We start from the raw sequence: 15,694 nt of genomic DNA, 5'->3' as shown, positions 1-15,694 counted from the left end.
AATCCTGAAATGGGTAGGACGTAGGCTTTTGGGTATATTTGGATAGGCCCCTTCTCTAACGGACCCCGTTATATCTTCCCAAAGGGTAAATTTCAACTTGTTTTGATAAATTAGTGACCTAGAGAGTTAAGAGAATTGCACTGCAGTGTTTTTTTTTCCAGATTGACTGAAAAACCTAGGATTAGGTCACAGAACTAGGTTTTCACATCTTCTCAATCATTTAAAAAATGGTTTGATTGACAGCAGTGATTCTAGAGGCAAAGTTGTTTGGAATAAGGAGGTCTATCATACGATATGAATATCGTGTGTATGTGTGGAAAACCGTGCAAAGTACAATCATTTATGCCCTCAAAAAATGCAATACCTCCCCAATTCCTGGCCAATTTCTTTCAAATTTCTCATAGACCTTTGGGGCCATGAATCAAACAGACTCACCAAGTTTCGCTCCAATCGGCCTCTGTTGACCTTGTCTAATAGGTGCTCAAACTTCATCGGTCAATGGCGGCCATGTTTTTGGGAGATACACAAATTTCCCCATAAACACTTGTGGCACTTTGAACCAAGGCACAGCGTTTTTCATGTTGATAGGACAAATGGTTGCCTAATTATAGCCATTTTTATGTTTTTTTCCCTTTTAGCATCACCAAGTGGAAAATCTTAGCGATTCTTTTCCTGTGACCTCAGCTTGAGCTCTAACATAAGTGTGCCAAGTTTGGCGAAGATATCTCATTCCGTTCAGGAGTTATAGGCATCTTTCTGCACTGGTTTGTCTCTAATTGGGCGAAAACCCAAGGACTAATTCACAAAAGTAGGTTTTGCAAAAAATGTGAAATACACAAAAATTTCACCAGGCTCACGATCGAATCTGAGGCATGTGTTTTGTCCAGAATGAGCCAAGGATTCCAACGACATAAAACACTTGAGCCTGCGTCTGATGGTTTAGGAATTATGAGCAATTTCGTACCCCCTCAGACCAAATGGGGCAAGCCTCGGTCACGTTGTAGGCGGTGTGAGTACTACCAACCCTCCAAGTTTCAAGTCTTACTGTTTGGTCTGCACGGTCACTTTTACATGGAAATCGCTCATCTGTGACCATTCTAACAATTACAATACAGTGCTACGCGCTTGAACCTCTAGTTAGAATTAAAATGCATTGATACTTTCACCATAAAACAAAAAATATTATATTTTCATCCACTGAACTCTCCGTATAGAGTTGCATGACATTTATGCATTCAAAGAAAAATCTACAATGACCCATAATTAATTTGCACTGGAGCTGGTCACTCGGCACAAGCTAGACTGAGAAACCGTTACAGAGATTACAGTTCTCAGCGTGAGGATGGAGCACACGTCAGAGGTAATCTGTGTTTTTAACACTTCTCGCTGACCCTGGGTTACATAAGGACCAGCAGAGCACTGTGAGCCAGTTTATTCCACTCCAAAGCTCTGCTAAAAGCTCAGAGTGTAACTACCACACATCTGTGCTTCTCTAAAGAGGACTAAGACGACATTTAAAGTGGTCTGACTGAATACAAGAAAGCAAAAGTGATAGGTTTCTTTCTTGCTATGGTTGCAAAATGTGCTTGTTCAAATGCTTAACCCTGAATACACAACCAGTCAAAAATGTATTTATGCACACCAAGGCTGTAATTTTTTTGATTAAAATGTCTGTAAAAACTGTAATATTTTAAAATATTTTTACAATTTAAAATAACTATTTTCTAGTTGAATATATAGTAGGATGAAATTTATTTCTGTGAACAAAGCTGAATTTTCAGCATCATTACTCCAGTCTTCAGTGTCACATGATCCTGCAGAAATCATTCTGACATGCAGATTTGTTGCTCAATTATCATCATGTATTATTGGTGCTCAGTTATTAATATTGTTTCTTATTACTGTCAATGTCGAAAATGGTTTTTGCTGCTTAATATTTTTGTGGAAACCATTATTGTTTTTTTTTATTTTTTTAGAATTCTTTTATTAATAAGTAGTTCAGAAGAACAGCACTTATTTGACATAAAACATAATAGAAAAAGCATTTCACTGCATGTCATACTATGTATGGTTATGCCAATGACAAAAAAAAATTGAATCTGAAAAAGACATTTTTGTAATCTTATAAATGCCTTTACATCACTTATGATCAAGTTAATACATCCTTGGAGTATTAATTTCTTTTCAAATTTTCTAATTAATTTTTTCATCTTATTTACCCCACACTTTTAAATGGTAATGTTTCATGGTTTCCACAAAAAAAAAAAAAAAAATAATAAAAAAAAAATAATAATAATAATAATAATAATAATAATAATATAATATAATATAAGCAGAAAAAAAAAGGTTTCAACATTGATTAAAAAAAAAAAAAAAAAACGAAAAAAAAAATTATAAACCAAATCAACTTCTGAAGAATCATGTGACACTGAAGACTTGAAAAATTATGCTGAAAATTCAACTTTACATCACAGGAATAAATTACATTTTTAAAATATATTCAAATAAAAAACTTTTTTTTTTTAATTGCAATAATATTTCACAATATTACTGTTTTTGCTGTATTTTTAATCAAATAGATGCAATCTTGGTGAGCATAAGAGCCTTTTTTCAAAAATATATTTAAAAAAAGAAACTTAATTATTTCTAGATTTGCAGTAAATAAACAATAATAAAAGAGAAGCTTGCCTTCGTAAACATCACTAATGATCCAAATATTTTTACCCAAAACAGTCAAGTTGTAACATCCTTACCCCGGTGCCTCAGTGTTTCTGGTCTCGTCTGTGACCGATCCGAGTCCTTCTTAATAAGGTTGATGGGACGGCCTTCCTTCGGAAGCTCCCGCAAAATCTCTCTGAATCGACTCTTTGGATCAAAATTTATCTTCACTGTAAGACAAACAACACAGATGCGTATAAATGCGGCACTTTCACCACAGATGTCATTTTACAAATTTAAGCAATAGGCACCATCTCAGCAAAATCCATAAGCAGGTCCCACTGAGGTATTAAAAACTATATAGCTTGAATTCATTAGCTAACATACATCAGGGTTTCAATCTAGTGCTTTTTTTGATACATGGATTCTGAAAATGTTAATAAAGCCATTAAAAAAAACTGTCAAGTGTGTTTTATGGGTCTGCTGTAAAATCCATACGTAGCACCCTTCAAATAAAGCATTAGAGTACACTTGAAGTTAAGGATCATTGGGATGGTGGGAGAAAGTGTGGCCTCTGCACTCTTTAAATACACCCCTGAGGCTTCTGGGAAGGACACTAGAGCCTAAGAGCCTTAACGGCAATCAATGTTCGTGTGTGTGTGTTCCAGTATTTTTTGCTGTGCTGGAGGAGAAAAGCAGTGAAGTGTTGCAAGAGAGCAAAAGAGTGAGAGAAAGACAGATAACAGAAAGAGAAAGGACATTTCTTGCCCTCGAACACACTGCAGTCACATAACTGTCTCTTAGTGAGGGGTTACCAGACACAGCTGAGAAAACATCACGCTATCAGCGAACACAGCTCACATTCCCAAACATACTTTAAAGATACGGATCTCCTCCTGAACTCTGTGAAGTTTACTTTTACAGTGGCCTGAGGAGATACATGGACATCTAAGCCACATTAAAAGAAACGAACAAAACAAAAATAAAATTAAAACGGAAACAACAACATAAAAGCTGGACAAAAATAAACCAAACAAAAAACAAAATTGAGGAAAAAACAAAACGAAATCCCCAAAACCACCACTGAACAAGAACAAAAAGCCAACCAAAGCAACAACAAAAAAATAGGAAAAAAAAAAATACAAACCAAAGCCAAAACAAACTAAAAACAACAAATTAAAATAACAAAAATAAAACGACAAAACAAAACTGTAAACAACAAAACAAAAACAAAGCAAAAAAAACAAAAAAACAAAAACAAAAACAAAACTATATATATATATATATATATATATATATATATATAAAAATATAAATGAACCAACACAACCCCCTCCAAAAATTTTTTTTTACAAAAATTACAAAAAACAAAATAACAAGACAAAAAGCAAAAACAAAAAAACCAAACAAACAAAAGACAACAAAAATAAAATAAAAACACCACAAAAAGCAAACTAACAACAAAATAAAAAAAGAAAGCAAAAAAAACCCACACATTTAAACAACAAAAAACAAACCAAAACAACCCCCTACAAAAAACACTAGCAAAACATAAAACAAACAAAACAGAACAAAATTAAACTACAAAAACGGCAAAGAAAAACAAAAAGTGAAATGAGGAAAAACTAAACCACAAGTAAAAAAAAAAAAAAAACACAAAACAAAACTTAAACAAATTTAAACTTAAAAAGAAGAAAATAAGAACAACAAATAAAACAAAACAAAAAATGTAAATAATGAAACAAAAAACCCAAGCAAACAAACAACAACAAAAATAAAATAAAAAATAAAAAACACCACAAAAACCAAACTAACAAAATAACAAAACAAAAAAGAAAGCAAAAAACACATTTAAATAACAAAACCAAACCAAAACAACATAACTAAAAAGAGAACAAACAACACAAAAAAAAAACAAACAAAAAAAAACACACAAAACAAAAACAAAGCAAATCTCAAATCAAAACAAAAAAAAAAAAAAAGAACCAACACAACCCTCTTCAAAAGCCCTACAAAAACCTCCAAAAACTTCAAAACTCCAAAAAAACAAGAAAAAGCAAAACAAACAATCAATCTAAACCAAAAGCAAAGCAAACCAAAACAAAATAACAAAAAAATGTTTCTGAAAGTGAAGCTATTGGTGTTAGTTTGTCTTCAAATGCAGTGACATTAACTGTGGCTTAAGTATCAAATAATTTCTGAGGCCACTATATACTGCATTCATACTGCCTAAAATTACTGTCAAAATGTAAGCATGTCCATGAAATAAACTTACTGCAACGACTTGGCCCCAAATGCAAGTAAATTACTGTCACATTCTATTAAAACTCTGTTCAAACAGCAGCTGTGCACTCGAATCGCTGAGGACTATAATAAAGAGACTCATTTTGCACGGCTTTATAAGCCGTATATTTTCACTGCCTAAGGACAGAAAGCCATTACAAAGTTGATCTAAGAGCTTTTAGTGGAGAGGAAACTTCAACAATAAAAAGACCAGCGCATCAAGCCATTATGGTTTGTAATAACAGAGGAATGTGGGCTACTGGAGTACAAGGCCATACGTCTCCCTGCAGGTCTTTCTTGTCTGTCTTTGTTCAAACATCCGGTGCTGCTCTCTCTCTGATCCTCTGGGTATTAAAATACTTTGTGGGGGAACAGCGTTGCCTTCTAGAAAGAACATTTCAACCACTGCACCATGAAAAAAGCATGAGGATTGGACGGACGAAACAGGTAAATCAAGGTAATGGAAATTCTTGGGTATTTTGGGGCTAGGGTTATTGTAGTTAAGAATAAAATAAAATAAAGAAAAATAAAACAAAAAAGCAAAGCAAAGCAAAGCAAAACAAAACAAAAAAAATCAAACAAAAAATAAAATAAAAAATAAAACAAAACAAAAAAACAAAATAAAATCAAACAAAAAATTTAATTAAAACAAAACAAAACAAAAATAAAATAATAAAACAAAAAAATAAAATAGAACAAAAAACAAAATAAAATAAAATAAATAAAATAAAAAATGAAATGAAATAAAACGAAAAAAATTAAAAGAAAAGAAAACAAAATAAGATCAAAAATAAAACAAAACAAAAATAAATAAATAAAAATCAAACAAAATGAAAAAATAAAAAATAAAACTAAACAAAAAATACAAATAAAATAATAAAACAAAACAACAAAATAGAACAAAAAAACAACAACATAAAAAAAACAAAGCAAAATTAAATTAATAATAAAATAAAATAGAATTTGTTTGTTACTTAAGTGAAATAAAATAGTAAAACAGTAAAAAAAAACCTTGAAGCATTAATTTTCTCATAGTTTATCTTTATGTTCAAAAGTAAGTAAAACTGAAAAGAAATTAGAAATGAATGTAGAAATGAATGCACGTACTGCATTAAAGTGAATAACAGTTCCAGTCATAACCAGTAAATCATTGTGGGATGCAATAATAGCAACCATTTAATTTGATGTGTTCTTGTTAAGTTGTTTATGTGAGTTTATGTGTATTTTTTTTTTTTTTTTTACCTGGCCCTCTGCCGCCGCTGGTCTGGTTACTGCCACGACTGAACACAGAGGGAGGCTGAGACTTCTGCTTCAAAGTACCATGATTTGAGAAGAAAGCAGTCAAGTTCTCTCGCGTCAACTCCAACTTTTTTCCACCCAGTATAGGAGTACCTAAAAGAGACATATACTAATCATTTCATTCTTTTATGCACTACTATTCCATTTTATTTGTTCATATGTACAATTGTTATTTTACTTTATTGCACAGCTCTTTGCCGAATTCAATTATGCATTATAAACAGCAATACAAATGTACGCTTTTTGGCATGCCGCCAAAACTAAAACTTGAAAGAGGCAGAGAGGAAGAACTAAGGGAAGGAAGAAAACACCCACAGCTTTCAAAGACCATAACTTGAAGAGACACACTGATTTAACTTTGTACTGTAAAATTATGAACATTTTCACTATAAAAAAAAAAGGTTCTAACACCTAATCAAATTTGACATACAAATTTGACAAAATATCAATCATATGTTTAACAATTTGAAGACTAAACCATCATGTTATTTTTAAACCTAATCTGATTTGTAGTGAATCTTCACTGTTAGTGATACTAGTAGCATTAGTTAAATCAAGTTATGTGAAACGCAAACATTGCATTGCATATGCATCAGCTTAGCTAATTAAGTCTAAAAATGACAAACAATGGTCAATTAGTAATAATTAAGACTAACATGAGACAGATTCACACTCACATTATCCTCTCTTATAAAATAATACAATTTTGAAGAGACAGAACTGACTGTATTTACTTTTTTACATTTTGGAATATGATTATATCTCAAAATATTATTTATTTAATATTATATTATTATTTAATATTTTATTATATTTTGGAAAATATATTTATTATATTTTTTCAATTAGCTTCTGAAATTTCAGGTGATTAAATAATTATCCGTGATTCATTTTTAAATTTGTTTAAGCAGAATTAAACTGTATAAATGATAACTGCTTTAATAAATGTGTTAAAAAGATGTATTTAATTATTTATTATTATATTTAATTTACGTTGACAGCTGTAATATCTATTTATTTGGTAACACTTTACAATAAGGTTAATTAGTTAACAAAAACTAAGAATGAACAATAGTTCTACAGCATTTATTTATTCATTTAATTTCATATTATTTTTTCATATTATTTTATTATATTTTGGAAAATATATTTATTATATTTTTATTATAAAGCCTTTGTTTTTTAAAACCTGAAATTTCAGGCGATTAAATAATAATAATAATTATTATTATTAAGCAGAATGAAACTGTAAAATGACAAATGCATTATTAAACATGTTAAAAATAATTATTTAATATTACATTTAATTTATGTTGATAGCTGTATCTACGTATTTCTTATTTGGTAACACTTTACAATAAAGTTCATTAGTTAACATTAGTTAACAACATTTGTTAACATGAACTAATAAACAATACTTCTACAGCATTTATTTATTTATTTATTTATTTATTTATTTATTTAACATTATTTTATTAGTTCTTGAAAAAAATATTAATTATATTTTTCAAGTAGCTTTTTTTTTGGAGAAAGCATCTAAAATTTCAGGTGATTAAATAATTATCTTTGATTAATTTTTAAAAAAAAATTTAAGCAGAATGAAACTGTAAAATGACAAATGCATTATTAAACGTGTTAAAATAATTATTTAATGTTACATTTAATTAATGTTGACGGCTATATCTATTTATTTGCTGACATAATATATATAATATATTTATTATTTTTTTTATTTTATATATATATATATATATATATATATATATATATATATATATATATATATATATAATAAATAAATAGTAATAAATAGTGTAATAAATTGTTTGTTCATGTTACATTAACTAATGTTAATAAATTACATCTTATTGTTAAATGTTACCATTTATTTTTGATACCAGCAAAAATAGTTAAAAAAAAGTAATAACAGAATCAACCGCTGTTGTCTTTATTCAAATGGCACACCTTGAAATGTACCGAATGTATCTGAATACAATATAAATGCATTGAAAGTGGTTTTCTACCTGGTGCTTCTCCATTGACAGCGCTTTTATTTTGGGTGGTACTGTTGTTGGTCCGCTGGGCCTCGTCTGTTACCACAGCACTGCCGTCAGGGTTAGAGTAAAACAAAAGCAAAGGCTGGAAGTGACCTTTGATGCATTTAGTGACCACATCTTTCCATCTGGATCCCACCTACAAAATAAAATATTTGCTCTTTAGCACACAGAGAGCAGTTATCTGAAGAGTTAGATTATTATTAGACATGAAGGCTTGCATGCTTCAGAGGTAAGAGCGCACAGCCTGTACTACAAGTCTCTCGAGGCAAACAGATGTAACCTTCCTTCTTAATTAACAGAGAAAGAGAAAGAGCGAGCAAGCAAGCGAGAGAGAAAGCAGGATGCTTCCTATTAAAGAAACACAATTATCTGAACAGTCAAAGCAGAGCAGGCAAGACTGTAAAGGAGATGAATTAAGACATGCTTAATCAACAAAACAGCTGTTAGGAAATACATTCTCTTACAATGCATACTGCACTGGCTTCTCTATACTGTAGGTTAGCGCACGCACACGTCTACTTTAGTGCACATATTGTGTGTGTGAGGGTGATCCATCTTGGCGGTGGAGACGGGCAGCACCAGCCCAGTGAGAGCTGAAGTGCACACGCAAGCACAAGCCGCACACTACTGATAGATTGATGAAGAGATACGGCCGTGCACCACTACACTGCACCGCCACATATTTCACACTCGCTGACTGCTTTGATTGGTGCCATTGTACTTTTAGTATAACTGAGATGCCATTATAATTATTAAAATTTCGAAACATTTTATTTTTGCATTTTTGTTCTTATTTTAATTTTTGCTAAGTTTTAGTAATTTGTATTTATTTATTTACATTTTTATTAGTCTGTTTATTGTATTTGGCAAATGTAAGAATTTAAGACTGTTTTAAAGGAGAACTCCACTTCCAAAACAACAACTTACAAATAATTTACTCACCCCCTTGTGATCCAAGATGTTCATGTCTTTTTGTCTTAAGTCGTAAAGAAATTATGGTTTTTGAGGAAAACATTTCAGGATTCTTCTCCATGTAATGGACTTCATTGGTGCCCCGAATTTGAACTTCCAAAATGTAGTTTAAATGCAGCTCTAAATGATCCCAGCTGAGGAAGAAGGGTCTTATCTAGTAAAACAATCTTTTTTTTTTTTTTCCAAAAAATAAAAATTTGTATACTTTTTAAGCACAAAAGCTCGTGTAGCACAGGCTCTGGGATGCGTGTCCACAATGCTATAAATTAGTGATGGGTTGTTCTTGAACGAATCGTTCATTTTGAACGAATCTTTAATGTGACTTGGAAGAACGAGTCGTCTCGGGGAGTGATTCGTTCAGTCGTGCATGTGCAGCATCCTATTAGGCTCTGTACTGAAATTATTCACCTGTTTCGAGTCTTTGGGTTTTTCAAGTTGTTCGTTCATCTTATGGTGCTGTCACGTGATGAACGAATGACTCAAATCCGAAAACTTGTCAGATAAGAGGTGAGGTGAGCTAATCATAGACTAAAGACCCAGGTAAAAAATGAATGAATCTTTTCTGTTTCTTATAGCATTATAGTTTTGTCTTGTTTGTAGTGTGATCAACATTTGTGTAAGCAGTAGATGTGTTAGGGAAGTAACACGTAACATTTTAATTATATTTTGCTAAAATGAACAAAATGACTCGAAAAAAAGATTCGTTCATTTTGCTGAACGAGACTCAAAGGTCCGAGTCTGTAAAATGATCCGAACTTCCCATCACTACTATGAATCATGTGTAAGTTCATCGTCTGTGTACTGAGTATGGTGAAAAACTCCATCTTATTTACTCCTACAACTTCAGAATCGTCCAACATCACTGTACCTTTTTGTTTGTAAACAGCGTTTGACTTACTTGCACTTTCTTAGTCTTTGTGCGTTCGCTTTGTAAACACTGGGTCTGTAGTTCCGCGTGACCTTTCAATGTAATTCAATAGTACGTAGCGTCGTGAATGTGCATCCCAGAGCCTGTGCTACATGATCTTTTGTGCTTTAAAAGTATACAATTTTTTATTTTCCGTAAAAAATGACCAATCGTTTAGAGCCCTTTGAAGCCGCATTTAAACTGCATTTTGGAAGTTCAAAATCAGGGGCACCAATGAAGTCAATTATATGGAGAAAAATGCTGAAATTTTTTCCTCAAAAACCATAATTTCTTCATGACTGAAGACAGAAAGACATGAACATGTTGGATCAGGGGGTGAGTAAATTATTTGTGAATTGTTGTTCTGGAAGTAGACTTCTTTAAGACGTAAATGTCTTGAGAGACACACAATGAGTTGTATTAGGAAGACTTAAAAGTTTAAAAAAACAACTTCACACTGATTTAATATGAAATATCACATAGTTTTGCTCCTAACCACTAGAATATGTGGATAACTTTTATTGTACCTCCTGATCACACTGCAAAAAAAAAAAAACATTTTTTTGTCTTGTTTTCAAGTGCAAATGTCTAACAATTCGTAAATAGATACATTTACTTAAGAATTAAAACGGCATGAGTCTTGGTTTCTGTGAAATTGATCAAAATAAAGTGAGTTTATGAATAAAAAGAACAATTATCCACCAATGGATGCACAAATCAACTCAAATCAAAAGTTTTCATACCCCATTAACAGAATTTTTTGTTCTTTTTTTTAACTCACTTAATTTTGTTCAATTTCTCAGAAAAAAAGACTTCCTAGTAAATAAAAAAAGTAATAGATTTAAAATGCATTATTTTATACTAAGTATAGTTAAGTCTATTAACATATTTACTGACATATCCCTTGAGACATATCCCTTGAGACTGATATAAAATGTTAAATTTAAAAGTTGTAATTCAACTTTATTTGGAGCACTACTTGTGCACAATGCATATTTTTTTATATTAAGCCTAAAATGTCTTAATGACACTACTGATGAGGATTGTATGATCTTTAAATAATATCGGTCTTTTAATGCAAAATATTTAAAGTGTACCTAAAGTATACTTGCAATAGCTCCACTTTAGCACAATCAAATATATTTAAGTATATCTTTAGTTGGACTTCAGCACTACTTCGACACAATTAAAGTGCATAAAAGTACAAAATTAGTTGTTCCAATTTAGCAGACATTAAATATACCAGTTTAGTATACTAAAAGTACAACTGCAGGGTATTTTTTATTAAGTACATAATATGTAAATGTATTTGTAGTATACTTAGCATGAAATGTATTTTAAATACATTTTAGTGTATTTATTTTTCATTAGGGTTCGTATCTTCATTTTGGATCTCAAGTAAATCTATACTGATTTAAGGATGTTTAGATATTTGTATTGCAAAACAAGGCAAAAATTTGAATATTAGTTTTATAGCAGTGCATGCAAGATTTGATGCCATGATAAAACATAATATCATGTTTTATATATTTGGGTTAACTTTGTTTAAAAAAAATCAAAAGTGTTTCAAAATCAAGAAAAATATAGTTTGCATTAAGAAAAAGTACAAAGAAAATGCACAAGACAAAGATTTGATGAAGAAACATACTAGAAACCCTTTGTGTGAGTGCAAAAATTGAGGAAGCATTAGTCTGAAGTGTTAAGTTCCAGGAAGTAAAAACATGTGATCAGTTAAAATGGTAAAAATGTTTAGTTATCTAAATGTGCAGATGGAGGGAATGTTTGCTTAATAATGCACATGACCAAAGCCAGGACTTCTGGGTAGTTGCTAGCATTATAAATAGTAATTGCGTAAATATATAGACAGAAAGACTCCATAACAGACAAGTACGGTCTTACCTCTTTGACATTGGCATCATCAAAGAAAACCCATTTGGATGATTTGGTGTGGTAAGCAAAGGCACAGTAATGTCTGCTGGAGTAACAGATCATTCCCACCAACAGCAGCTCGCTCTTCTTCGCACGCTCGTCTGTGACACGATAAAAGAGCTGCAAACACACAACCAAATGCAGACATTTAGACAAATATAACAAAATCTTAATGCACAATGTTCTTCTAAAATTCAAGGTAGTGATGCACCAAAATGTTGGCAACCAAAAATATTTAGTTGAAATAAAATAAAATAACATTAAATAATATAAAATGATAACATTCATACCAAACAGACTTTTGAAAGTACACTGCTGTTTAAAATTTTGCGATCAGTTTCTTATGCTCATCAAGGCTGTAATAATGTCTTCAAAAATCCAGAAAAAAAAAGTAATATTGTAAAATATTATTACAATGTAAAATAACATTTTTCTTTGTGAATATATTTTACAATGTAATATATTCTTGTGATGCAATGCTCCAGTTTTCACTGTCACATGATCCTTCATAAATCATTCTAATATTCTGATTTATTATCAATGTTGAAAACAGTTGCTGCTTAATATTTTGGAACCTGTGATACTTTTTTTCAAGATTCTTTATTAAATAAGTTAAAAAGAACAGCATTCATTTAAAATAAAAATATTTTATAACAATATAAACTACCTTTTAAAAGTTTGTGGTCAGTAAATATTTATTCTTTAAATTATTTGTTCTATTATTCACCAAGCATGTTACATTGATTTATATTTGGAATAAATGCTGTTCTTTTTAACTTTTTATTCAAAGAATCCTAAAAAAAAAAAAAAAAAAAAAAAAAAAAAAAAGAAATCACAGGCTCTAAAAAATGTTTGGTTCCAAAAATTGATGATAAAAGTAATAAATGAGAATATGTGAATGAGTTCAAGGATCATGTGACACTGAAGACTGGAGTAATCATGCTGAAAATTCAGCTTTGCGTCACAGGAATTTATTATATTTTAAAATAGAAAACCATTATTTAAACTGCAATAATATTTCACAATATTAAAGTTTTTTTCTGCATTTTTGATCAAGTAAATGCATCCTTGATGAGCATAAGAGAAAAAAAAATCTTACTGATCTGTTAAAAAAAAAAAAAAAAAAAAATTAAATGATAATATAAAAACATAAAAAAAAAAACAATTTCTAAAATGACATGAGAGTAAGAAAATAATGATGATATAAAGTCATAAAATAAAATAAAATAAAATGATAAAAAAAAAATCTGAAATGACATGATGGTAAGTTAACAATGTTGATACAAGTATACTGTAGGGCTGCGTGATAATTGTTAAACTGATAAAATTATTTTGCTCAAAATTAATTAAAAAAATTAATTAAAAACTTTTTTTCAGATTTAATCTGAATTATTGTACTTTCACATAAGCAATGAAGAGAGCATTAACTCATTAGCATGATTTAATTTACATAATTTAATTTATTATAATCAGCCTGTCATATAAATAAACAATATCTACATTATGAAAACCGGTAAAACAAGAAGCTTCTTGCAAAAGCTAAACCAGTAAATTTCCTAATATTAACCACCAATTCTTTTTACGCTAATGTCTTTCTATTAAAACAACAAAAAAATAATTTATATTGTGACACAGAGATTGTGCAAACGCATCTATCCAGCAGCCAAAATCCATTGTAATCCATGTTTATTTTTTTTACAGTTCATCACTGAGATTTGATTGCAAACAGCGCAGATAAATGAAAAGCAATTATCGTGATCACAATTAAAACACGATTTATACAGCATTTCTTAAACCACACATGCCAGACTGCAGTTAAAATCACTGTGTCAAAGAGTCAGATTTAAAAGGCATAAGTAGGTGACAGAACGCAGAAGTATGCATTTGCTGAAACAAGTTTAAATAAAGCAGCTATTGCATAACCAACACTTGCTCCTCCAGCCCTGGTTCCTGAATAGCTGGTTTTCTTCGGAGGCTCGAGAAACAATGGATTCCAGGCAGGCGGGGAGCGATTTTCCTCTGAAGTCTCCACCATCACAGGGAGAACCAGGGAATGAATTAAGGCCTTTGTACTTGTCCAAGGGGTTTCGGCTGAGACTAATCCAATACTGGAGGGTGGTAACGCGGAAGTGGGCGTAAAGAGGAATGAATGCTATTTAGCATCTGCGACGACCGTTTTGAGTAAAAGAACTGATTCTTACAAGGTCATAAAATGTTCTTCACTAGCATTGATGGTTCCAGGAAGAACCATTCCATTCCAAAACATTCTTTATATTGGAAAAAGATTCTATAGATGAATAAAATCGAAGAAAAAATGGTTCTTTTAAGAACTGTTCGCTGAAAGGTTCATTTTAAAAGCCAAAATGGTTCTTCTATGGCATCACTAAGAAAACCTCCTTTTTCAATATTTATTTTTAAGTTTATAGATGCATTTTAGGCGTCTGAAATGCATACAGCTGCACAAACAGAAGGGCCGTCTGGTGGTAAACAAGTCTCGAGTATGGCTTTATACTCCCACACATGAGGCTGGTAATGAAGGCCATCTACACACTCGGACGCCAGATGACCTTCCACTGCAGTGGCTTTCTGGTCATCAGGCGTGGGCTATTCAGGCACTGACGCAGTTACACAACCTCAGTCTTATGAAGAGGATAACTGTCTGCTTTATTCCATACATATGGTCCAAGGCACCACCATAAACTGGCCTCAATGACACCAGCACCAGATGTGCTACGAAAATAAATAAATAACGGTAAAAGAGCGACCGTGGTGATGTCAGAAGCTTTTTACAGCCATTTAATCTGGATGGAGGCTTCCTATGAATTCTATATTTTATATAATAGCTGGGAATAAGATGTTCTTTATTGGAATTCATAACAAAGATTCAATCTTCACTGACATATAAACATCTACAGGTTGATTAGCAGATTCTTGTAAATGTATGTCATGAAATTTCAAAGCCTGATATATGGAAAGTAATCATCAATCGTATTTTTTCTCTGATGAGCAAAAATTACCATGGTGATTACATGGCATTTGATTGTATTATTTAATGCAGATTAATGCAGATTGAAAGGGAGAGACCACCCAAAGACTAAAATTATGTCATTATTTTATAAACTCATGTCGCTCCAAACCTGCCAAACATAAATGGTCAATGATGGTCAACACTTTTTTTTTTTTTTTTTTTAATCAAAGTATAAAATAGATTGCTGAAGTATGTTTATAAGAAAATACTATTTCAGTTTTCCTACTTTATGTTTACATTCTTTGCAATGGTTTGTGACCTTTACTAGCAGGTTCCGAGTGAAATTGTTTTTCAAATTTCTGTTTTGTTTTTTTTGTGGTTTGCCAACCACAATATTTTTAGGAAGGAAAATTCAAGACTATTTAGCTCTTAACACATTTACATTCATACCAAACAGACCTCTGAAAGTACAGTGGCGTTTTATGTTTTGTAAAGGACGTTTCTTATGCTCACCTAGGCTGCATTTATTTAATAAAAAAAATCTGAAAAAAATATAATATTGTGAAATATTATTTTTAATGTAAAGTAACAGTTTTCTATGCAAATCATTTTTAAAATGTA

At 31.1% G+C, this 15,694-nt stretch overlaps 1 protein-coding gene across 3 annotated transcripts in view; it reads right to left on the bottom strand.

The window, feature by feature from the left end:
- Positions 1-15,694, bottom strand: part of LOC127168237 (inactive ubiquitin carboxyl-terminal hydrolase 53) — a 65,295-nt gene that overhangs the window by 19,920 nt on the left and 29,681 nt on the right. For all 3 annotated transcript variants that reach the window (XM_051114883.1, XM_051114885.1, XM_051114884.1), the window contains exons 10-13: positions 12,076-12,225; positions 8,265-8,433; positions 6,184-6,333; positions 2,754-2,888 (exon numbers count right to left, since the gene is read on the bottom strand). In XM_051114883.1, coding sequence (XP_050970840.1) covers positions 2,754-2,888; positions 6,184-6,333; positions 8,265-8,433; positions 12,076-12,225 — 604 coding nt within the window. The remainder of the gene's footprint in view (positions 1-2,753; positions 2,889-6,183; positions 6,334-8,264; positions 8,434-12,075; positions 12,226-15,694) is intronic.

This window comes from Labeo rohita, chromosome 7, assembly GCF_022985175.1.
Source record: "Labeo rohita strain BAU-BD-2019 chromosome 7, IGBB_LRoh.1.0, whole genome shotgun sequence".
NCBI lineage: Eukaryota > Metazoa > Chordata > Actinopteri > Cypriniformes > Cyprinidae > Labeo > Labeo rohita.
This window is presented reverse-complemented; position numbering and strand designations above follow the sequence as displayed.